General features: G+C 55.8%; 5 protein-coding genes across 5 annotated transcripts; 2 read left to right on the top strand and 3 right to left on the bottom strand.

Annotated features, from left to right (window-relative positions):
* Positions 1-981: 981 nt before the first annotated feature.
* On the top strand, positions 982-1,998 carry ColSpa_08620 (oxidation resistance protein 1; the record flags this gene model as incomplete). The annotated part of the gene is made up of 2 exons (XM_049274832.1): positions 982-1,425; positions 1,546-1,998. The coding sequence occupies 2 exons, from the start codon at positions 982-984 to the stop codon at positions 1,996-1,998; spliced, it is 897 nt and encodes a 298-aa protein (XP_049130789.1).
* Positions 1,999-3,331: 1,333 nt separating this feature from the next.
* On the bottom strand, positions 3,332-4,594 carry ColSpa_08619 (mitogen-activated protein kinase; the record flags this gene model as incomplete). The annotated part of the gene is made up of 3 exons (XM_049274831.1): positions 3,332-3,708; positions 3,770-4,151; positions 4,220-4,594. 3 exons carry the CDS (start codon positions 4,592-4,594, stop codon positions 3,332-3,334), a joined length of 1,134 nt encoding a protein of 377 aa, XP_049130788.1.
* A 5,177-nt stretch (positions 4,595-9,771) lies between these two features.
* ColSpa_08618 (protein transport protein SEC24) lies at positions 9,772-12,743 on the bottom strand (the record flags this gene model as incomplete). The annotated part of the gene is made up of 4 exons (XM_049274830.1): positions 9,772-9,783; positions 9,849-12,062; positions 12,122-12,309; positions 12,347-12,743. 4 exons carry the CDS (start codon positions 12,741-12,743, stop codon positions 9,772-9,774), a joined length of 2,811 nt encoding a protein of 936 aa, XP_049130787.1.
* Positions 12,744-15,140: 2,397 nt separating this feature from the next.
* On the top strand, positions 15,141-15,679 carry ColSpa_08617 (uncharacterized protein; the record flags this gene model as incomplete). The annotated part of the gene is made up of 2 exons (XM_049274829.1): positions 15,141-15,187; positions 15,415-15,679. 2 exons carry the CDS (start codon positions 15,141-15,143, stop codon positions 15,677-15,679), a joined length of 312 nt encoding a protein of 103 aa, XP_049130786.1.
* Positions 15,680-16,687: 1,008 nt separating this feature from the next.
* ColSpa_08616 (woronin body major protein) lies at positions 16,688-18,644 on the bottom strand (the record flags this gene model as incomplete). The annotated part of the gene is made up of 3 exons (XM_049274828.1): positions 16,688-16,963; positions 17,016-18,503; positions 18,585-18,644. The coding sequence occupies 3 exons, from the start codon at positions 18,642-18,644 to the stop codon at positions 16,688-16,690; spliced, it is 1,824 nt and encodes a 607-aa protein (XP_049130785.1).
* Positions 18,645-24,833: the final 6,189 nt, after the last annotated feature.

Genomic DNA, 24,833 nt, shown 5'->3' with positions numbered 1-24,833 from the left:
CCAACGCTGGCTCCTGGAAGAGGAACGGGCCCAGCGGTGACAGCCAGCCAGCCAGCAAACGGCCTTGGGCATAGGATTAGCGGGTGCAGGCCAAACTCCTACCCCTCATCCGTTGCGTCCATGCAGCGTCAACCACCACTGACGACGTCAAGCCTGGGGGCTCGTCCTTCATTCAGCTCCATGGTAGGCATTGCGTCAAAGTGTCAGTCCAATTTGGAAGAAAACCCGACGGATGGCCGCCGTTGTTGCCCAAGACAAGACCACGCTGCACTTGGCATCAATCAATAACGACATACAGCAAATGTGCGATGTAGGGTGCAACATTATTACCAACGACAAACCGCAATACTAGTCAGCGTGACTCAATATTGGTCCAGAACACGACCTGCCTTGAGCATCTCCCCGAGAACCCCACGTACAAACAGGCATTTCTTGGCCCTGTCCGGCTTCCCAGCTCCTCTGTTGCGGGACCGACCCGAACTCACCGCCGCTGGCCGAACGCACGCCAGAGTTGCACCGGCGACAGACCCGTTGATCAACCACCTCCATCACCTTGCCTTACTTTACCACTTACCGGCGGGCTAGCCGCCCTCTTTGTCTTACCAAATACCCCGTGCTGGGCTGCCCGCCAACCTCTTGTTGCTTTTTATCGTGCTTACCACATCTTTGTCACCACTGTCGTTTTCATCCCGCACTCCGTTTAGACACGATTCCCTCTCGAACCCCCTACGCCTGACATAGCGTCTCCTTCGATGATAAGCCCCCGTTCTGCCACCGCAACCGCAACCGACTTCCTCTCCTATATGTCCTACTACCTCCTCCGCGGCCACGCTTAAAACCGCACCCACCCCTCGACCTCGACACGCACAACGTTGAAAGATGGCTTACCAGAGCCCTCCGGAAACACCATCCTCCTCGGGCGCCCACACCCCGACACACTCTTCCACCGCTCCGTCGCTTTCGAATTCCATGATCACGACCATGTGGTCCGGTCTCATCCGCCGCTTCTCCTCCGATATTCCCGAGTCCTACCCTCATGACGGCTATTCGCGGGAGCCATCACACCTCGCCCACGCGCATACTGAGCCTGCTGGCGGGGCCGCTTTCAGGGACGGCGTCAACGGCGTCTTCGTCCCCTCCAACATCAAGCGCACCGCGAGCCCATTCCGCCCCCCGCCCCTCGATCCAATTATCCTACACGGCTTCAAAGACAGCACCCCGCCGAGCGCTCGGTTGCTGAGCCATGGCGTGGCCGAGGAGATCCGCATCATGCTGCCTGAGAGGTTGCGGATCATGGAGGATTGGAAGTTGATCTACAGCCTGGAACAGGACGGCGCCAGTCTGACGACGCTGTACCAGAAGGCAGCCGACTACCAGGGTCAACGTGTCGGCTTTGTGCTAGTTGTGAGGGACGATGCCGGAGGCGTAAGTTTCAACACCTTCCTCGCTTCTTCTCCCTATGCTCTTCCCTGGACGGATCACTGCGTCGCCAGGACACCTGGCACCTTTTGGGATTCTGACGGCTAATCAAGTGTCCATGATCAGACTTTCGGCGCCTACCTCTCCGAATACCCACACCCAGCGCCCAAGTACTTCGGCAATGGCGAGTGCTTCCTCTGGCGAGCCTCCACCCTCACCCCCCTCCCGCCGCCGCCATCCGCCGACACGACGAACCTCACGCGCATCACCACCGTGGCGAGCCCGACCCGCTCTACCTTTGCCGATAGCGACAGGCTGACGGCGTCCCCGGCCCCGAGCGAGTCCATCCGCTTCAAGGCATTCCCCTACTCGGGCGTCAACGACTACTACATCAACTGCGAGACGGGCTTCTTAAGCGTCGGCGCCGGCGACGGCCACTACGGCCTGTGGCTCGACGACAGCCTCGACCGCGGCCACAGTGGACGCAGCCAGACTTTTGGCAACGAGCCCTTGAGCGACGAGGGGGAGAAGTTTGGCGTGCTGGGCGTCGAGCTATGGGTGCTCGGGTCTCAGAGGTGAACCAGAAGCACCGCAAACCGACAAACAACGGCAGACGGGTCAACGGGCACGGCCATGGACGAGAGCGGAGGAAACAGGACGCAGATATCCACACCGAAGACAGCGGTACCGCCCGCACAACCGGGCGACAAGTGTTTATGGTTTCCAAAGCAAAAAGGGGTCACGGCGTCATTCAGAAAACACAAACGCCTCTTTGGACTGGGAGTTTGGGACTCGGCGTTATTTGGGAGCAGGGACTGGGGCCGCCGCGACCGAAGAGGGCAATCTGCAGCAACAACAGCGCGCCACTCTTCCACCAACAGCGTTGGGGCCAAAGCCGGGGGTGGGGGGTTACGAATTTACACACGCACGAGACGAGCGCTTGACGGCGGCCCATGAGCCACGCAGGCGGACTCCTCTTGCTGAGTGAGCTCAGAGGCAACGACGAGAGTGGCCTCCTACCCCGGCATTGGCAGAGACAAGAGGCACAGGGCTGGGGAACTGGGCTACGAAGAAACACAGATATTGATACAATGATACCCTAGAGTTGAAGTGACACCGGCATCCCGCCCCTTTACACCCCCCCCCCCCCCCCCTCGCGTCGTGACTGTGCTGCGTCTTGTCGCCGCCACCGAGGCCAAGGCCAGGTTCAAGGCGTCGGTCGCGCCGGCGTCAAGCGGCGAGAAGACGTCGTACCGGAGCAGACTGCCCAGTCCAACGAGACTGACTAGCCATTCCCCCCCTCTCTTTCCCAAGACAAAAAGCCTCGCAGCCCCCCCCCCCCCCCCGGTATGACGGAAGATGCAGTCTATCCAGCCGGTGCCTCGGCTGTCCCTTGAACGATGTGTTTGGGACCTCGATAGCCCGTCTAGACTGGCCATCTTGACAATAGGTACATCATCTAGGTTGGCTTGCTGCTACGCACCGTAACCAAGCATTGTAGTTGGTCTCTCTGCGGTGTTGAAGAAGCGTACAAGGTGTTGATGAGCGCCATGCAAAGTACTGTTCACAGGCCAAACCGCTCAAGCAAGTAGAAAATGACCAAGTTTAGACGAGAGAAATATTTGCCTATCCATCATTCGTTCGACTGATTCTAGTCGAATCTGCCTGGCATCGCATATGTTACTTTGTATTTCCAGACCTCTGCAGGCCTCATGGCTCAATTCTCCCCCTTTCCACATTGATCGTCTATAAGGTCCACGCCTCCTCGCCCCCCTGGTTCAGCCGCTTTGCTCAGTGAATCCCTTGGCTTCTTCATCCTTACAAGTCAGGTCTTTCCCCTCATACAAAAGCGTGCGCCCAATGCTGGCCATGTCTTCTGTTTCTTTTCTTCGGTCGTTTCCTGCGCTATCGCTCACCGCATAATCTCCTGGTAAATCAACTGCTTCAGCTGCTCCTTGCTCAAGTTGTCCTTGTGCTTGTCGAAGTCGAAGAACTCCTCGGGAATAGGAGGCGCGGTAGGCTCGTCATCCGGGTCGTGGTACGGCTCGAGGTAGGGGTGCTTGAGAGCGTCCTCAACCGTGATGCGCTTGACAGGGTTGAAAGCGAGGAGCTTTTCGAGGAGGTCGAGAGCCAGGTCGGACGTCTTGGGGAACAAGGTGCGGAAAGGAACCTTCTTCTTGAAGGGGAGCGAACGGATGTACTCCCTCGCACGGCGGGACTTGATGCCATAGTAGTCCTCCATTGTCGGGGTGCCGAGAACGTCAAGAATCAGGGTCAGCTGGTGGTGGTCTGTCGCATTCCTTTGTTAGCGTGTATGCCCATAGTAGCCGGTGCTCGTCGTTCGACTCACAGTCCTTGCCAGGGAATAGAGGCTTTCCGCTGAGCATCTCAGCCAGAATACAACCAACGGACCAGACGTCAATGGCTTTCGTGTACTCCTTGAACGTCAACATGATCTCGGGAGCACGGTACCAACGTGTTGCTACGTATTCCGTCATGAAACCCGAGTTATCTTCTTGCGAGGCGGCGGAACGAGCCAGACCGAAGTCGCAGACTTTCAGGTCGCAGTTGGCGTTCAGAAGCAGGTTGGAAGGCTTCAAGTCACGGTGAAGGACATTAGCCGAGTGCATAGCCTTGAGGGCGCGGAGAGTCTGGTAGATGAAGTATTGGCAGTGGTCGTCGGACAGATCTTGGGTTCGGATGACACGGTGCATGTCCGTCTCCATGAGTTCCTAATGAACAGGGTTCTGTTAGCAGGTGTGCCAGCTATGTGAGTCGTAGTGCGCGGAGCGATGCCTACTTGGATAAGATAGACCTCGTTGAAGGTCTCGTAGCTCCGGGGCTTCTGGATGTCTAGGATGGAGATGATGTTCTCGTGGTTGAAGTATCTCAGGAGCTTCATTTCACGCAGAGTTCTCAGGCAGAACATCGAGTGGTCGAAGGGTGTAATCTTCTTGATGGCGACCTTTTGACCAGAAGGCTTGTGTATCGCAGAGCTGTTCCGCGCCCAGTCAGTGAAATGGTCCCTCCGCAACCGTGAAAACAGACGGGGATCAACGTACCAGACGACTCCGTAGGCGCCCTCGCCGACGACATCCTGAATGTCGTACTGCTCGCTTACGTTGAACGAGATCTTTCGGGAGCCCGAAGCGTTGGGGGGATTCGCGCGCGACATTGTTGGCGATGTGCGACGGTTGGTATCGATGTGGAGTGGAAGTTGTCGAGGTGGTTTGTCGACGAAGTAATACCAGAGGCGGGTCCCTCGCGAAGGAGATACTACTACCTTGGGCGGAGAAAAAAAAAGGGGGGTTCAGGGAGGAGAGAATTAAGTCGTCCTAATAAGGCCTTCTTGCAGAACCACAATTGCTGTTTTGAGCCGTGGTTCGGTAAGGAGCCAGGAGTCTTTTAGTATCGCGGTCTGCGGGGGTATAATTATTGGCGGGAGGGCGGCCGTTTGTGACTTGTCGAAAGACAAGGTGGGATTGACGGCTGTCAGAAAAAAAAAAACCACCACTGCTGGGCGTTCAGACACAAAGCTTCGCAGACCGGTGGGACTTTGTTCTTTGGCTGGAGGGAAGGGAAGAATACCAGGTCAGTCCAGTCAATGAACAGACACAGGCAGATCGGCTTTTGGAAGTATTTTTCGAGAAGGGGGGGATGGGACAAAGAGAGACGGACGGGAGAGGGTGGAAGGGGACGACGAGTTGTCGTCGGAGGTTCGAAAGTGGGCGAGGGCCGTGTTTCCTGGGTCCGCTCGGGCCTTGAGTGCTGGGTGAGGTCCGCTTGTCACAGGCCGGCGGGAGCGTGTTTGATTCTGGCCAACGTCTCGGATTTCTGATCGCGGAAGACACGCAGAAGAAGATTTTTCGTCTTCTTCTCCTTCTATCTGTTCTGTCGTTCGTTTCCCCCTTTTGGTCAGTGCGGTACGGAGCGGTTTGCGGTTTGCGGCTTTCTACGGTAGGCGGCAACGAGTTGTCGGTTGATTGAAAGACCCCGGTGCAGAGGGATTGGTTAACGGGCAAGGGACTGCAAGATCAGAGTTGGGTGTTAGCTGGAAGGAGCTCCAACGGGTCAAGTGACAGAACAGGCAGGCATCCCGGGGTGGGCAAGGTTGAGCAAGTGAGGAGAGGGTCCAAAACAGCTAGGTCGTGGAACGGGAACGGGGTTGGGGTCGGGGGGGGACGGATGCGGGTACAGCATGTACTGTAGGATAAGGTAATGAGAGTGTGGGCAGGCTGAGGCGTGCGTGCAGACAGGGCAGGTCAAAGCCAGATCTTGACAAGAACCAAAGGCATTTCTGAACTGCCCGCGTCGTGTTCTTCTTCGGTGCCTTCTCGAAAGCGATCGAGCCTCAAGGAAGGTTTGGCGCGACAGGCGGTTGCAGCGCAGACAAGCTTCCAGAAGAGGAGCGGGATAGCGCAAAGAGCACGCACAAAAGAGAGCGTGGCCACACCAGAGAGCTGCGGATGCAAGAGGAGAGGGCGAATGGCGATGGAGAAGGGAAAGCGGGTCGCGACGCAACGAAACGAGGCAAAGAGAAAGGGGAACGGGCGATGACCCGAGCACCCCCCTGCGACGCAACTTCAGACGAGAGAAGTCCAAGAAGCGCGCGCAAAAGGAGAGTCAAGACCACACCACGGTAAGCAGGCCGAGAGATGAGCAGCGCAGTTTGCACCTGAGCTTCACGAGCTCCTGGACCGGGGCGCAAGGGCAGGTTGAATGGACGGGCGCGACCACTTGTGCCTGGGTGCGTATTCGCCAAGCGAGATCGAATTGTGCATGTGCCTGTATGATCTTCGGGTCCAAAGTGGTAAGGAAGGTTGAAAGGGGGAAAAGTCGAGAGGGGTAAAGTGGGAGACGAAGGTTACGAAGCACCGAGCAATGCGGCGACAAACGACGACACGACGATGGTGGCTGCTGGAGACGGTAGGCACGGCCAGGGAGAGAGGTGAAAAGGGCATGATGCAGAGACGCCGGTGTCCAAGTACGTACCGGAAACCTGCGATGGGCAGTCTGTGAGATGCCTGCGCGCTGGTGAAGCAGGGCGAGATGGGCGTGTCAATGTTTCGGTGAAAAGAGAGAGAGGTAAGGAAGGTGAGGTAGCTTGAGGCTGGAGAAGAAGAGGTGTTCCTGTCAGCCCACGATGAGATGGATGGTCGAAGCTAAGGGTAATAAGGTAAGGTAGGGTGAAAGAAAGGTGGAATGGGCAAGGCATGAGACGGGCAAGGCTCAGGTCAGGTCAGGTAATCGGTCTTACCCCGCTGCAGATTCGACCCTCTCTTTGCTCGTCTGGAGATGCCTCCGAGAGTTGAGTGCTAGGCCGTTTGTCGAATTGTTGGAGTGGTTGTCTCTTGGCCCGGGCTATTCTATGTAGTATTGCATTCGTCTGAACTCCCGTCGGGTCGACAGTAGTAGAGGTGACTGAGGTAGGGGAGATGTGGTGTAGAGAGGAAACGAAGAGGTCGTGAGGTGAAGGACGGCGGGGTGATGTCGTGGGGTCAATCTGGCGACAAGCTGCGACTGGGAGACTGAGAAGGGGACGCGAGCGGAGGGCAGAGAGAGAGAAGGGGGGAGGGGGAGGAGGGGAGGGGGAGCGGGGAGTAGTGTACAGAGTCGCGGGACCTACCTGCCCTAGGTAGCAGAGGTACATACACCAGGTATGTGACCAGGGATTGGGCGGTATTGTTGCAGGCGGTTCACGGTGAACACCAACCACACAACCAGTACCTAAACGTCGGAGGAATGCATGTATGGGCACCTGAACTAGTGTAGTGTATCTACTAGAGCCCGTTTAAAGACCCTGGCCAAGGTCCAGGTACCTTGGTTTGGAAACGTGCTTGCTTCATGAACCCCCGCTAGAGGACCACAAATCCTCAACCGTCCTTCATCCACCAGTCTTCAGCTCACGACTGGATCGGGGTTCAGAGCCCAACTACGTTGTAAGAGGCACAAGCAACTAGCGGGTTACGATGCCTTCGTATAAGGCAATGATGGAAACCACATTCGACCCGTTTCGACCATTGCTTCAAGCGGGTTACAGACAGATACAATCTACACGAGAAGCTGGATTCCGCCCGGAGACTTGTTGTCGTTGTCAGTGGCATATGAGGGGGAACTGACTCCTTTTCCGCCCCAAAAGCAGAGTAGGAAACGGCCAACGTGCGATGTCAATGCCTTGTTCTCGACCACCGAGCCAATTCTACGTCGTGTTCACCTGCCACTGTGTTCTGGTCTGAAAACCTCAATGAATCAGAAGTCAACATTGGCTGTCCGATGGAAAAACGATCTACACCCCCAGCTTAGGGAACCCTAACTTGCTTCTGCGTACGACGGGAGGGAGCTTTAGGGGCACCCTGCCAAGGTCATCCCGGCATCCCACGAAGCCAATTGCTGTGCAGACAAGGCCAGCTTCTAATCTTGTTCCATCTTGGTTTATCTCTTTAACTGTGACCGTCACAGTCGAGGCCATACTGTAATAAAACGCATTTCTTCCGGGTCGAAAAAGGACGCGGGCGACACCAACGCTTTACTGGCAGTCAAAAGCTACTTGCACCTTTTCCGTCGCAACCCCTGGAGCAATCGGGAGTCTCCAGAATCTTCGCGCCCAGGCAAATCATGAACAGACTGCTCTCGCATGGTCCAGAACCTCCATCCAATCTACTTGCTTGCGTCATTAAACAGCACAGTCTTGAATACAAGCAACCCGAGGCAAGTTCCGCCGTCCGATCCGTTTGGAAGGCACATCGCAGCTCCAGAACAAATGGGCAAGTTCAGAGTTCTCAATGTCCAGAAGCCAACCAGGGCAGGAAGACGGAAACCTTGTGGGTGTGTTCTCGGTCCTCCGGCCTTTTTCTCATTTGCCCCCCACGGCGGGGAGAGTCCAGACCTGGAATAAACCTCAAATAGACGATGTTCCTCTATCGCTCCCGGTTCCCTACCCCTCTTCCATGGACAAAACCCGACTCGCTCCAATCCACGCATGACAGCGACCGCATATCGATACTCTCTTCCCTGTCCCACAACGCCACTCGATGCTGTCGTCGCCCATTTCGACCCTGCTGCTTGGTCTGGACCCTGGACAGGCTCGCTGTGGGATGGACGACCCGCCTGCTGCGAACAGATTGCCTGCACGAGTGATTGCCAATGCTTGTCCACATCTTTCCACCATCTCATCTTTGCCCAGCTCTCGAGAGCTACCCATCAAGTCGGCGGGTAAAGTGCACACTAGCAGCAGGAGCCTTGGTACATGCATATCCCCGATGCTTTGCTACCCGGGACACCCTTCCAGGGGTGGCGGAACGTCCTTGTATCTTGCGTTTCTCGCCTGGTTAGCGCATGCCTGGCAAGGTACCTGTACTTCCAATCCTCTCACCCAGTCAGTCAATCAAACAACACCGCCCGTCTGACTCTTCTGTATGACGTCTTGTTGGGCGGTAGTTTGCTGGACGGACGGCAAGAAAGAAAGAAAAAAACGCGCAAGCCTGCCATGTGATGGACCAAAAAAACACTCCCATCATCCCCCAAAGTCCATCTCTCGGCCAGCATTGGTCAGCACTCTGCAGCCACGGCACACGTCCAACGGCGCCTAGCCCCGCCTACCATTGGCCCCCGAGCCGGTCTTCCCTCCCCCTCGGCGCGTGTGTTTCACCTCCCACTGGTACCAGTTTCACCACCACCACCACCAAACCCACCCGCTTTACTCGCTCATCTCAGTCGCCCAGATTTCGAACCATCCTGGCACTGGAAACCTCCCTCAAAACCGGCTCCCCCTTCCATTCCCTCCCCGTCCAATCTCCCCGTCCTATCAATGGTCATTGGTGTACGAATAGAGACGAGAAAAGGACGGAACGGTGGGTCTTCATTTGAAAAGGGAAAGCGCCGCCGGCCAGAGCATCATGGCCTCCTACCACACTTGCCAACGAGGAGGACATGTTACTGCTCTTCCCGCAACCCTGGTGTGTGACAGGTCACCAGGGCCGGGCTTCAAATGTAAGCCCACAAACTTATCAATCTTCCGAGACGGAGGCGAGCTCATCACCCCAAGGCGGAGCGTTCCAAGAAACCGGACAACTCTTTCACGGACCCTGTCACTTGTCATGGTTCGCGCCTTACTAGTAAGCCCATTTAGCCACTCGCAATCAACGGAAACATGCAGCGGTATTACATACGAACTCAAAAGCAAGTTTGGCACACCAAGGAAGCAGTAGAACAACATTCGGCCAGTGTTTATGCGTATTGATCTCTACTTTTCACACCGAGACTGGTCTAAATGAACCCAACACCCCCGGAAGCCCCTTGCAACACCCCCCCCCCCCCCCCCCCCCCCCCTTCTCCCTAGTAGACATTTTGTTTTCAAGTCACAACCTAGTAGACAAAAGAATGTTAGCCATGGCCTTCTGTTCGTAAGACTAGCCGCCAAGGGGACTTACCTTTTCTCTAAGGATTCCGAGCCATTGCGCGGCGCTCATACCCTGATCCGCCCGGTCCTCGACCAGCAGTGTCTGCGCCCACAACTTAAGGCTCGGCTCTCCGTCTTCTCGGACAATATAGAGGTGGGGTAGGATGATGCTGCCGACTCCCTTGGAACGGTGGTCCCGGCTTTTGTGGACGACCGCCCGTACCCGCTCGTTGAAGTCATTCTCCAGCTCCGGCAACGCACCCTTGCCAACCCTCAATTGGGTCCTGTCGTCAACTCCAAACACATCAGCCAGGAGTTGGGGCACAGCGTCCCGACCGGCCCACAAGAACTGCGTCTGGCCGTCATCAATGAGATACAAGCCGTAGGGAACAAAACGTTCCGATGAGAGGTTCAATGGCGGCGGGAGCACGATCTGGCTCGTCTCCTGATCGGGCACGCCTGCATTGTCGGGCATGTCGTGCAGCGAGTAGAGGCGGGGGTAGATGTACTGCATCAGGAGAGGAACGGGAAGCGTTGACAGCAGGCAAAGAGCAGCCGACCGCAGGTCTGACGGGATCTGGGCCGACTTGCGCAGGCCAACGTTTTTCATGAGGCCCAGGAACAGAATGGGGAGTCCGCGAAGGTTGGAGGGGAACTGCAAGCCACCGCCCATGCTGCCGCCTGCAAGTTCCTTTCGGAACGTCTGCAAAAGCTCAATCAGCTTGTTCTGGAGAGAGTCACGGGCAGCCTCCAAGCCTCCACTCAAGGCGCGCTCGACCGCCTTGTGACTGAAGTATGTGGTGATCGCCTGCTGGTCTGCCGAAGCATAAATGTCGGCAAGGTTTGTGGTGGTCGGCAGAGCGAGCGTCATGACGCGGATACGACGCTCTCCATTACAAGTCGTGTGAAGAACCGCCGTCTGCAAGCACACAACGTTCTTGGTCAGGTTCTCATCGATGGCGACCTCGACTACATAACACTGATCGCGAGGGAACGCAGGGAATGCGCAAAGATCCGAGCTTCTATTGAAGAAGTTGCCGTAAAAGGCGTTCATGCGCAAACCTGTGGTGGCACGAACACGGAGCACTGCCTCCAGACCGATTTCTGATGACAAATAGTCACTGAACTCGGAAGCAAACTTGATGGCATCCTCTGGACGGCCGGCGTTCCAGCCGGGATAGAACCAAGTCTGTCCTCCGGTGTATCTCGGCAGGTTGCTCAGAGACGCGACATCTTGGTATTGCGAGGAAAACAGAAACATATCGATCGAGACTTGGTTCTTGGAGCATTCGACGGCAAAGCTTTTGTAGAAGCTGTTGGCGGTCTGCAGCAGACTGCTTTCCTTGCTCGTCCCGAGCAGCTTCTTGTCCTCGCGCATGTCCAGCTTGCCAACCCCAACGTTGGGCAGCGAGGCGCTGAGTACAACAATCTTTCCACCGAGCGCCGAAATAAGCTTGTGACCGGCTCTAAGGGCAGAGCCCATGGCAGAGCCATTGTTCTGGTTGCTTTGGAACATCTCGGGCAGCTTGGTCAAGAAGCCCTCAATGCTCTGGCGGCTCTCAGTCAGGGGCACCAACAAGTCTGTGGGCACAGGCAGGAACGGCTCATCAAGATCGCTGACGACCAGCATGCTGGTCTCGGCATTCTCCTCACCGTCCTTGGGAACCGAGAAGTAGTGCAGGCTAGAGTCCACAGCAATGAAACCAAGGCGAGTGCGACGATCAGCATTAGGTATTCTGTCGAGACTGTCAAGGATAGTTCGGGCGCTGGTAGCGAGGAGGCCGGTAGAGACAGCGGCATAGCTGACGTCGAAGAGGAACAGATAGACGAGCGGCTGGGGCGGGCGAACCATATACTCCTGAGGCGCAACGAACTCGACAACGGAGTAGTTGAGCTCGTAGCGGCCCCATCGGTCGGTGCTTCTTTGCGAAGCAGCATCCCAGTCGAAAGCTTGAGGCACGTCGTTTGTCAGGTTGCACATGTTGCAGCGCCAGCGGTGGCCATGGTCGAGGAAAGTGACGAATGGGTTGATGTATGTCCTGCATCGTCTGCAACGCGCGATTACTTGGTCCTGCACTACGGGGACCGGATCCTCGCTGTCGTGGAGAGCGCCGTAGGGCTGGATGACAAGCGCAAAGGGTAATCTCGACTTCTTCAGGAGAGAGTGTGTTGTCGGGACAGCGTTGAGCGTAGAGCGTACGTATTTGGGACCGCAGTTCGCATCGGGGGAGGGAGTAACGCTGGTCTACATATCCAACAGTCAGCAAGGGGCTCCGCATGAAAAGGGACAAGGCGGTGACGTACATTAGGAGGCAGGACGATGGGGGGAGGGGGTAAATCCAGCTCGGAGACATTGAACGGTTGGTTCATCAAGTCGGTAGGATAAAGCTGGTTAAGGGCCATGGGGCGAGTTCCTGCCGGCTGGCCAGGAGGTGGCTGCTGAGGGTTGCCGCCGAGGTTCATGCCGGCCATCTGCTGGTTGAGGCCAGCGACTCCGGGAGCAGCAGGAACGCCGCCGGGGAAGGGTACCCGGCATCAGGTGGCTGATAGCCGCCGTAGCCTCCGGCCGTGGCGGCGGCGGCGGCGGCGGGTTGCGGCATGCCGTACTGTTGCGGCTGGGGGAGCCATAAGCTGCGGCGGCGGGCTGAACATCTGGCTGGGGATAACCTCCGTAGGCCGGGACCTGAGGTTGCGGCATGCCGTACGGGGCAGCTTGCGCTTGAGCAGGTGCGCCGGCAGCGGAGTTGGCGCCAGCTCCAAACTCGTAGGCTTGGGTAGCATACCCTCTCTTCTTCTTCTTGCCGTGGTCGGCGGCAGCCGGCTGAGGAGCTTGGGCTCCCTGTGCGTCGTAGCCATCCTGAGGCTGGTCGGCGTAGGGCTGCTCCTGTGGGGGATATTGGCCGTAGCCGTCGTTCGGCGCCGACATGGTGGGCAGTGTGCAGGGGGTAGAGGATGTGCTACTTCTTGTTTGCGCTGGGGGATTGAGCAAGCAGCGTCGTGATGGATGAGAAGGTGGATGTTTGTAAATCGGGATATTTGGATGTGGCCGGTGCCGGGTTTTGGGGGTACGCAACAGGCGGCGTGGCGTAGCGGCGTCAGGTAGCGAGGGGTCAAGAGGACAGCAGGCAGCTCAACAGAGATGTGTCCACAGCAGCCAGATGACAAAATGCGATGAATGACGGGAACCGTATCGTGTCGAGAGTAGGCTGACCTGAATACCCGAGCCCCCAGGCGATTGAAGGAGCGAGAGGCAAGATGCAGTAGGCAGCCTTGAGAAGGAGTCGAATGGACAGGTGGTTCAACCTGTAGTCATTCCAGCTTCAAGTCGGCTAGGTGTTCACCTCTATCGCGCTGCAGGGCTTAATTGGCCTAATTTGTCGTGCTGGCTTGCTGCTGGTGCTGCTGGCGGCGGCTGGCGGTCAGAACATGTGGCTGTAATTGACAGCTATCGTGCACGGCCCATGTGAGGCTGGAGAAGCCGGTGGCTCGGGACATTGTAGAGCCGGATCACCGAAGAAGATGAAGAAACCCGCCTTGGGAGGGGGGATTCGTTCACAATCAAGCGCGATCCCAGAGCCACGGACGGTGGCCCACAGCAATCCACAGATGTCGGTCATTTGTTGTTGCTGCTGCTGCAGCTGGTGCAGGAAGTCAATGGGAGGTGACTGCCAGCAATGCCAATCATTTGCAGTACATACTCGTACCATGGCCCCCTGGGATCCCGTCGTTTTGGACATCAGCTGTTCGACATTGGTCGCTTTGATAAACATTCGCTATCTGGAACTCGTTGGAAGGGCCCAATGACTTGGATCTGACCGCGATCGCCCCTCGGCCTCCGAGTTAAAAGTGGACGCGACACGCCGAGAAAATGGCGGCACAGAACAACCGTCTCAAGGCTTAGCAAACAACCGAGCATCCGAACAAAGAAACCCATCAGTCCAGAATGGGGTTCCGACCGATCATATACATATATGCGGCCCCGTGCGCCATACGAACTCCTGTTACGCCGCCGAACAAAGCTCGCCCCATGGACCACAAGTGATGAAGGGGATTTTCACTCTCATCTCAAACGTTGTGGGGCAGACCTGATATATACCTTCGGCTTGCTACAAGTACATATTATGTACAGTACCCCTTTGGGCGGCACTGAATTCCGCGGTGGTGGCGCGGGTCAGTGTGATGGACCTTGGCCTCCAATGAAGCTCCTAGAGTGTGCCTCCCAGTCCTGGAAGCTATCGCCGCATCTCGTGCGGTTTCGCAGTCATGGCGAGAGGGTGGAACGAGAGTAGAACTTGACAAGACCGGTGTGCCTGGTTGATTGCCCGCCGATAACCTGCTGTGTCTATCTCAGCTGCTGGGCCTGGTTTGTTCCATCGTCTACGAAGCCACGAACAGCCGAACGGCCTCCAACACACAGGCCAACATCGGATATCCAGCACTTACATAGTACTGTCAGTCATTGCCCCTCCCCTGCCCCCCCAGCAGGATGTGCCGTGTTCCCAGCGTCAGCGGGGCCGCCGCGGTGCTTAGCATCACCCAAAAGGCGCACTAGGGCGGATGGTGGCACCTCCCGCCCATGTTCTCAGCCTCTCAGGGCCCTGTATCTCCACACAACCACCCCCTAGATCACTTCAAGTGCCCTGCGCCGAGCACTGGCCTGTTGCTCGATTGCGTGTCGTCGCGACTCAGCTTTTCGGTCTGCGATGCGCATTCGAGTGCGTACGCGGCACATGACAATCTCGAGGTATCCCACCCGACGTACCTGATAAATATGCTAGGAAGACGGGGGATCGTGGGAAGACGGAGGCACTGTGGACGCTAGTTAATAGGTTTACCTCGCCCTACTCTAATAAGGATGCTCGTATCTTGATCACCTCGCTTCGCCTTCCACCACTTTGCCCTTCCTGTTCGTTCGTTTCTAGTCCTGTAGGGTTTGGTCGAGAGGTCTCACCTGAACCTTTCTCTTTGCTTGCTTGCTTTCTTCTGCCCGGCCGAGCTACACTACTTGCTTTAGCTTCCCGGCCGTCATATCCCCTCCTTGTCCAACGCCCGTCACCAATTGTAGTTTCTTTCCCTCTTCCACTTTTATCCCCCTCCCCCCTCTCAACTGTTCAAGTCTAGTCCCTCCGCCGATCTGCCTTTCGACCTGTCCCTCGAGATCGACGTCGTTATATCCACTTGGGAAGGCACTTGTTGTTAACATTGACTCCTTCCCTCCCACCGTCGCGGGTTCTTCTCCTCTATTCTTCGGGCTGGACATCCTCCCAAGAAGCCCAGAGGCCTTCGAATTAACTTCACCACTTGCACAACTTCATTCGCAACCATGGCGTGGGGTAAGAAAGCCCACCCGCCGCCTCCTTCGACTATTAGGTGAGAGACATCCCGAGCCGCAAAAGAATAGGAACGGATCCGTGATACGGGCGCAATTTTTTTTTAAAAAAATTGCGCGTCGCATGCGGACTCCTGTGCATGTCCCCCCCCCCTCAAAAACTGGTCCTTCGAGTCTGCCATGCCATGCGACAAGGCGCATACCGTCTATAACACGCCACATTCGAGAACGTTTTGCGCTGACCCAATGCTCTTGGCGCAACCTGCAGGCAAATCCTCCCCCTCATCATCACCGTCGTCTTCCTCGCGGGCGTCGCCTGGGTGCTCTGGCAGGTCTACATCTCCGTCACCAAGATTCGGAAAACGGCCTCGGAGCGCATGGGCAAGAAGAACGTCGTTATTACAAAAGACGGCGTGAGAGTCGGCGTTAAGCACACCTCGACCGAGAACTACGTCGACCAGACCCAAAGCTGGGTCGTCAAGGCATGGAACTTGAGCGGGAATACAGTCGGTCAGATCAAGAAAACCAAGTAGCGAGCGAGGATACGCCTTTTGGAATCACGGCCTCGAATGGGCAGCGGGTTTGCAAGCACGGTATAGGCGCAGGACTTGAACACAAACACGAAAAAGGGAATTGAGAACAGCGCAACGCGCGACGGGAGTACAGGCGTCGTTCCCACCCCACGCGATGAAGGGGATACGGAACCCACAAGCGAGCGCAGATGATGGGTAAGGGGCCATCGAGATACCTCGGCTGAGTCCGTGGTGCGGTGGTCAGAATAGTCATGGCGGGAGAGGGGAAACGGGCAACGTGCATCGCCTGAGCGCCGAACGGGCTTGAGTTGGGATGGCACCTCAGCGGGACACTTTCCATGCAGTACTCAGGTGGCCAACTTGGCGTGACCGAGATTATTGCTCTTGAGGGGGTGGGGGGGAGGGGGTTATCCGGTCTTTCTTCGCAGAGACACAGCTAGGTAGTAGCCGGAGACGGACCCAACCGCTTGCAACCGTATGCTCGGTTTTAATTCGAAATTTGCAAATGACCATGAACAAAGTGGAAGAGGTCATTGAAGATGATGTACAAACTTTCTCTGTTTGCTATACGTAAATGCTGATGTGTATTTCCATTGCTAATCTACATGTGTACTAGGTCGGGCTCCGATGCGACAGGAACGAATGCTTTGTGGTAAGGATCGGGCTGTGTCACGTAAGATAGAATATCAACTGTGAAGCCAACGAAAAACAATCCAACGCCGTGGTATCACAATCCCTTTAAATCAACACTTGGCTGCCGCCATTCCCAACACAATGTCCCGGCGAGCCGCACCCCAGGTTTTGGTTTGTTTCCTCGATTTCTTCGAGGATGCGTAACGTCAATGTCCGCATGCCTTCCTACCGTTCCAGTTTCATTCCGCACGTCTCATCTTTGTCAACGTAAGCACCATAACGATGTGGATGATCAACGACATTGTAGGACTCCCGTCGAGATCTTGTGCTCCCACCGCCCAAAGAGGTATCCTTACAAGCCGAGTCCCTGCAAACTCACTGAGGCCCAGGCCGCACCGTCAGCCAATTCTGTGCTACCCATTGTCCCGCCTGGCCAGCAGTTCCAGTGGCTTTGGCGAGCAGCTCAGCCTTGTGCTTCTCCACAAACTCCTTTTGCATAGCCTCGCGCTGTTGCAGAGGGTTCATCGAATAGCCTGCAGAGGGCGGCGCAAACCTCGCAGATAGAAGCTTCTCAAAGTTGTGAGCTTGAGGGTACGGCTGGGCCATCAGTCCGTCCCTTCTAATGAGCATTGAGGGAATACGGACTTGCATCTGTCGAATGTGTTAGTTCCGACTCTGACGTGGGATGAGTCTTATAGCTTACCTGTGACAGGATGTGAGCGTACTTGACGCCCAGCTCATCACCGATGAACTTCAAGCGTCCTACCACCCAGGCTCGTTGAGCATCTGTGGTGTAATCCTGGCCATGCAAACATGCCAGGGGCCAGGTCAGGAAGTATCCGGGCAGGCCCTTTTGCGATTCTTCCAGTCCACAGGCGAAGCCCGAGATGTTTGCTCTCTCGAGAAGTTCCGGTCTCTTGAGGTGCCAGCCCAGGTGGTACGGCACTGATGCGATAATGTCGCTAATGGTGTCGACGCAAGTGCGTGCAGCCGTTGCGTATTCGGGCGTCGTGCGGTAGTCTACTGGCGAGCAGACCCAAGCGGCGCAGCGAACGATGACCGAAGCGAGAATGAGACGAGACACTCTTGCCATGTTCCATACACTGGCAATCCAGAAGTCCTGGTACACGTCCACACGGCCGGGGAACACTTCGGCCTTGGCGTAGTCTCCGTTAGGAACGTTGTCCTCCCATGCCACCGTCGTGTATTGGAAGTAGTCTGGCGTATTCCTCATCCACGTCATTAACTCTTGGTCGACAGTTTGGGCCCGGCGGATCATGTCTAGCATGATGTCGATGTTCTCCGGGCTTCGGGCCACTGTCGACATCAGCCGCGTTACTTCGGCGCGCAGCTCTGCCGTCTTGATGTTGAGTCTCTGGCAATGAGCGGCACACTCATCCTTGACAGCGTCACTAAGCCACCACTCAACACCCATGATAGGTGCCGTGCCCGTGCTGAGAGTGTGGATGATCATTTGGGTCCGAACGGCGATGAACAGAAGCAACCCGGTTTTGGTCCGGAGCTGCTTGCGACCACGTGCCTTGACTAACTGGATGGCGCCTTCAATGTGCGAACCCCAAGCGAACATGCCCATTTGACGAGCAGTCATGTTCTCAAAGAGGCCGAGCATGAGGACAGAAGCGAGAGTAGCGTCCGACTTTGACTGATCAGGATCTTTGAGCGCAATATGCGTCTCGGCTAGTGCCTTGGTGTAGTGTCCCAAGGCCTTGTCACTCAAGCCCGTTCCCGCGGCGTTCGGTCGGTTTCCCAGTGATGCGAGTGCACACGCGTTGAAGGCATGTTGTAGATGATGGTTTCCTTGCTCGACTTTCAGCAGCGGTAATAAGTATTCCATAAACCCACGAGTACTGCCCTGTCGGGGTAGTAGGACGTAGTTGGCGACAAAGTGGCAGCTGGCCATCTGTTCCACAGGAACGTTTAGACCAGGAATGACCACCGCAGGCGAGTCGATCTCCTTCTTAAATGTGGGCGAAATGCTCTTGTCAGAACCAGAAGTAGGGGAGTCAATGTCTTTCCCCTTCTGGGCGAGTGCTTTGCGGTTTGCCTTCTGAGCTCTCCTCTCTGTCGCCTTGGTCTCATTCCTGAAAACGAGGTCGAACTCGTCCTTGTAGCCAGGACATTGACGACGGGACTTGGCGCATTGGTTGCATGTAGGCTTTGTCTCATCACACTAGGCAAACGTATTGTCAGTACACAGATTCCGTCTGTCAAGTGACCTCTCTCGTTGCAACAATTCGGATCTCTGTCTTACCTTTATTCTTCGAGTCCTGCACATCTGACAGCCCCTAGAGGGCTTTCCGCAGTAGACCATGATGCCGATTTAAGTCGTAGTTATCGATATCGTGCTGCGCTGGGTGGTTGTAACGATCAAGCAGTGCAGCCGAAGTAAGAACGGCTGGCGGATGTCTTTAAAGTCTTGTGCGGTAAAGATGGAGCCAAGAGTAGTCGGGAAGTTCGTCCGGTTGGAGGAGTCGTGGGGTTATTCAAAGGTGAATCAGCGTATGATGAGCACGTTGGCGGCCGATCAGGGTGAACGTGAAAGGTCGACTGGTGATGTTTGGATCAGAACTGCTAGGATGTGAAACCCGGAGGCAAGCGGCTTATTCTGGAGTGCGGAGGCGATGGTTGCTCGAGGTGGGAGGGGGAAACAACCAGTGACCATTTGGGTGTTTGGAACCAAGTGTCGGGGAGGAGCTGGGTCCGGGAGCCGCGTGTTCGTGTTGAGATGGAGAGAAGAAGTATGTCGCACGAGACGGCGAGACGCCAGTAACGAGACCAGGTCTCTGAACGGCAGATCTGGACGGAGACGTAAATGGTCGGTAATGGCCAAATCGATTTCGCGAAGTCAATTGGTGGCAGCGGTGTTTGTGAGAGTGGCAAGAACAGACTGAGATTGTTTCTATGCGTGGTCTTCAGTCGTAGATGGGAGGTTGAAGGGTTGGGAGAGGGACGGGGTTTGGAAGGAAAACGTATGGTAAGGTCGAAGAACGGCAGGCAAAGCGCATAGATGGAAAGCTTCCAAGCCACGCCGGTGGTGTTTGAGAACCGGCGCTGTTGCGAGTCTCACTGGGCCTGTTTCCCTGGCACGTCCGGGGGTGGCCGTGGTTAAGACGACCCAGGGTGGTCCTGGTCCTGGTCCAGGTCCAGCTACGGCAAGTGAAGAGTGTCTAGATGGGATTGATGTTGCAGGATGCGGCCGTGGATGTAGCGTTCGGCTAGGGAGTTGGATGGGTCAGGAAGTTGGAGTTGAGCAATAACGGGTAGACTAAGGTAGAGCGGGCGGTTGGACGTAGTTATAATGGTGTGCAACACTTCTTTGGCATGTCGCTTGTGTGAAGTGTTTCTGTGGCCAAGTCCTTACATCGGCAGAAGGGGACACGAGAGACGGGAAATGCCGTCCAGAACCGGGGGAGGAGAGGGGCCTCTATGTTTGGGTTGGTGGTCCTTCTGCGAAGTTGCGTTGGGAAAATGAGGGTCCCCGGTTGGAGAGGGTCTGCCTCCTTTCGAGACCGATGGCCAGGCACACGAAAACACTTGTATTCCGCAGGTACCCTGCGAACGTCTAACTGAGAAGAGAAGAAGAGTCCACTGTGAACAATGGAGACCTGGGATATCTTCCCATCAGATTAGACGTGCCTTAGGCCTTGGCTAGTGCTAGCGCCTGTAGCTAGCCTATGCCAGGCGATGCGTTACATGGGCTTCCACGGCTTCTAGATACGGGTGGGGGGGGGCAGGAAGAGGGGAGGAGCAGAGGAGGCATGAGCAGGGGTAGCGAGTGAACAGGGATGTGGGGCTTGAGGTAGCAGAGCAGAGGGGAGAGCACAGAAACATTGGGTAAAGGGAAATAGGGGAGCCGCTTTGACGACGGGATGCAGACGCGAAGATCCGACACTCAAAGACAAAAGAGGTCAGTGGCCGAGGAGAAGTGCGGTGCATGTCGAGAGAGTGCGGGATACAGCTCCGAGGGGCACAGGGGGGGCAATTGCCGTGATAGCACACTGCTGTTGAGACCCCATTTGTTTAATCCAGTTGGATGGAGGTTTTGGGTACATGCGACTCTCGCCTCAATAAGATGTTTTGCAGGTAGCTGAGAGGAGCTCTGGTGAATATTGGCAGTGGCTGTCACAGAAGGCGTGACAGCAAAGGGGATATAACCCGGTTAAGTCTTCCCGACAGCTAGGATACGCCTGGTATCTTGAGGGGATGGGGGAATCGGAAATCGGGGGGGAACCGTAATGCAGTGGGGTGTTTGGAAAGGCGAGTGAGATGCTCTCACCACAACTGCCATGACTTGCCCTGCCTTGCCAAACGTTGCGGATCTACATTCCCTTAAGCTCCCAGGGTTTCCCAGAAACAATCCGCACGAGAGCAGTGTGTTTGGGGCAGATTGAGGTTCGGCCGAGGACTGCTTGCTGGTAGGACCAGTAGGTAGTGGTTGCTTCTCTTTCGCTTTGGCGTGCGTTGCCTTGCTTGTTGGTTTGGCTTTGCTTCCCTGCCCCGCCCCGACGATCCGGACCTTGTTGCTCACCACCTCAGCTGGGCTTGCTGGCGCGAACGAAGACTTGAAGCTGCTACCACGGCAAAGGTCTAGGGCTGAGGCATGGCTTGCTGAGGGGCGCTTGGCCGTCGAAGGAAAGGCAGCGTGGCCTTTGAGGGGACCAAAGAAACCGATGGTTGTTCAAGCGTTGGCAAACATCTTTCTGGCCGCATTCGTCAGGTACCGACTCTGAATGTCTGGTCCAGTCTCCAGAGCTCTGGTCGGTGGCGGCGGGCGAGTCGGCAGCCTTGCCTCGACGGCGTTGGACTAGCGCTGCCGTCTTTGGTCTTTGGACGGTTTCACCACACACTCAAATTGAACAGCGGCAATAACGGGTAACTCCGCAATCCCAGCGACCGGTACGTACCTTCTCTTGAGCCTGCGGGTTTTTCCCGAGGCCATGCTGTTTTTTTGCTTTGCGCAATTGACAGGGGAAACAAAGGCAGAGAGAGAGGGAGAGCTTCCGATATGTATTCCAAAAGTACCTCATCTGCGGATCCCCGGCTTGCCTCCACCTCTGCCACAGGACGCGTCCGTACACATTGAGCGCACTGTGAAATGCATGGCGTCAAGATAGCCCGCATTAATGTGCCCGTGGTACTGTGGTGTGCCACCGACGACGGCGTGAGGCCGAGACAGACAGAAGAGTGAGCAAGACATTGCCGTAGGTACTTACTCCCCAGTCTGGCCTCAGTCTGCAACCTTGCTCATTCCGGTGCAGTACAGCACAGTCACGACACGGCGGTTGATCCGTTTCCTGTTGGTCTATCAAGCCCTGCATGGCCATGGCAATGCAGAGAACAGGAGAGCCAAAGGAAAGGCGAGCCAATCTAAGACAGGACAAAACGAGGCCAAGCCGAGTCACGAGGGTGTCGATCAACTTGTCTGTGTTGGAAACCCCTACATGTCTCGGTGATGGCTCGACAAAAAGCAAACATGATGGAGGATGGAAATACCCCAATACGACATGGCAACCCCTTGCTGGGCCCTGAACTGTTCTGCCCTACTGCAAGACCCGACTATTCAGGAAGCCAATGGTGCGGCAGCGTATTCTGACGGATTGACAAACTGACGCAAAGCGAACGGCATAGGCAACACGATTGGTGCCACCTCGTTCTACCCTGACGTGCGTGCACGGTCGATTCTCAGTACTGCGTAAGGTAGTACAACTCTTCAAGAGTCACTCTCTTTCCCCTCAGTTGGAAGTCCCCTTTGCCTGGACGGTTGATGGAGAAACTTCTCTGCTTCTCGGAAACGCCTGCAGCATCCAGCCCTCTCGGGCAAGAGAGTTTTCCCTAGCATCTAGTTGACAGGCGTTGGGCTGTCAGAGAGCTCGATGACACGACACACACTAGGACCCGACCGCCCACATGCGAAGTACATTCCGAGGTACCCCAATCTTTGAAGGTTGGTTGGATATCATCAGGTGAGGTATCATCGCACGGTCTTCAGCTCACGGACCCCGCGAGGCGGCCGCTGTGAAGCACCTCTAGTTCCTGGTTCCTATATCCAAGTAGCAAAGGAGCACACGCGCCCCACACTGTCAATACCCTCTGCGATCTTACACCCTCTCTGTCTTTCTCTCTCTATCTCTCTCTCGCAAGACTACTTGCGGTAAGACAAAACAGTCTAGTCTTACCGCTGGGGAAAATCTGAGCGAGAAGAAGCCCCTTCCCAGCTACAGAAAGAGGTGGCATGGAAGGAATGGGGGTGCATTTGGAGCCTCCTTGTCGGAGCTGACTGGGTTGATGCTACCACTGCGCCAGTGCGTAGGGGCACAAGAAACCCAACTGCCTCACGCAGTCTTCGTCTCCATCCTTCTTGGCCCTTCGATCCCCTCTTGCTGCGACGACGGCGGTGATGAGTGACGGCAACTTCCTTAGCCATCTCATCATATCACGCTCATCAGCCTCCAGGGGGGACTACCCGTACTCAATCAGGAGTGCTCTTCATGGCCTGCCCCTCCCCCTAGCCCATCAAGTCTCTTTGACGGCTGTCTCTTGTGGTCAGAAGCTTAGTTCAGACGCCCAGTCGAACAAGGTCAAAACGGAGACGGGGGTTTGTGAGATTAACATGGCAAGACACGCCGGCGGTAAAGATTGGTCGTCCGCCGCGCCGCACCGAGGCAGACTCCGGCCGAGTCCACTTCCCACAAGGCCCCTGACGAGGAACAGAATTGTCGACATTAACCATCGCGCCGTCGCTGCTGATGCCACTCCTCCTTCACGACGCGCTCTGTTCGATTCATCGGGGTTGACCCGTTGCCGCCGTCACCGGGTTTCCATCGGGTCACCGCAAGCCCAAGAGAATAACAACACGAAAAACAACCCAGATAGGCCCTACCTAAGGTCGGATGGAACTGGATGGATGTTGCATGTCGTCCCAATCACAATGTCTCCGGTCTCTGGAAATAGCTAGGCATGGCTAATCGATCCCAGTAACCGTACCGAATTTCCCAAATCTCCAAATATTGCCGTGGTGCGTGAGGGTGAGAGATGCAACTACCCCAACCACCTAATGCGCCTCAATTCCTCCCTAGAACATGTCCTCGGTGCAGTGATGAGCATATTTGCCCACGAGAGAGGAAGAGAGTGGGCAATTGTGGTCCAAATGTCATCATCAGATCATTCTTGATAGCCACAGGGTCCTCTTTGACAGTCCCCTCTGCGTGGCCTCTGTCAAACTGGCCTGGGCTGGGTTCGAAGACTAACTGATTCGATGCGTTGTTGAGTCAAGTATAACGTATCGTCTTTGGTAGGCATACTGTATCGGCCCTCGATAACCTCGAAAGTTCATGTTCATGGGTACTCCATGTCCGCAGTGCCTGCAACCGCTGTCGCGCATCATTCTCACGTATGTCACTTTACTATCCACATGGCGGTCTATCCCGCGGGTCGCGCTACACAGACCACAACCAAGACTGCAACTCAAAAGTAGTAGAGCGAGCCATCCCATGCCATGTCGACGTTCAACGGACAATTACCTTACTCGCGGCTGCGCACACTTTCTATCGCACGGGACACGTCAATGTCTTCAACCCATGACCTTCCGAATGGCTCTTTTCTGCCCTCACACCCACGAGTTGACAGAGTTGCTGTCTCCGGAAACCTTGAGCGACTTTGCCAAGGCTACAGGACAGCTGTTTCTCAATCATCCCTCGTCGACACAAACTCACTAGGCGAGCAAGTATTTGTCATTGGGCTCGGTCGCTGATAGGAGGCACTTCTTAGAAGGGCAGTTGCATGCTGGCATCCTGCTCAAGTTTGTGCAACATTCCGTTACTAGCCAACTAGGCCATTCAACCCGTCGACGTTGATGACTTTCTCCCATGTGAATCAGAGACCAGGTTGGAAGCCGTAGCTAAACTAGGCGGCCGAGCAGTTCAGTGCCTTTACTATCTGCCGCTGCAACTGCTTCTGCATGCATCGTCCCATAACCGATCACATCACGCCGCAGTCCTTTGCTTTGGTCCTGTCTCAATCTGTTCTAGAACGACGAGTTATCACTCACTCTCAGGATCCACCTCTTCACATCGATGTGCGGGTGGCTGCTTGTTCCCAGGACCTGGCTCACCGGGCTTTGTATCTGCCATGCATGCCTTGAGTTGGCCCACTATCACACGCATCAAGCATGCCGGTTTCTATTCTAGGTTGCTCGACCCTGGCACGTAGATATTACCTCCAGGGACAATTTGTCAATGTCAGGATGATTGGGCGCTCGAAACACATCGGTGGCCGTGTTGGTTCCGTACGGTCCAGATATCGGCCTTGTATTACCGCATTTAGCAATGGGAAGCCGGTGTTGCATGAGGCTTCGTTTCTTTTTGCAAGCACATTAGTTGTCTTGTCCGCTGTCCGATCCAGAACGATGGGATGATCCCTTCCCCAAGTCGACACATTCCGATGGGGCAAACTTGGACCATAACACACTCGATAGCCACATTGTTGTTTACAGATGGAACAG

The sequence above is a fragment of the Colletotrichum spaethianum genome, assembly GCF_022836535.1.
Source record: "Colletotrichum spaethianum MAFF 239500 DNA, contig23, whole genome shotgun sequence".
Classification (NCBI taxonomy): Eukaryota; Fungi; Ascomycota; class Sordariomycetes; order Glomerellales; family Glomerellaceae; genus Colletotrichum; species Colletotrichum spaethianum.
The sequence above is the reverse complement of the archived record's forward strand: the minus strand, read 5'-3'. Positions and strand labels throughout refer to the sequence as shown.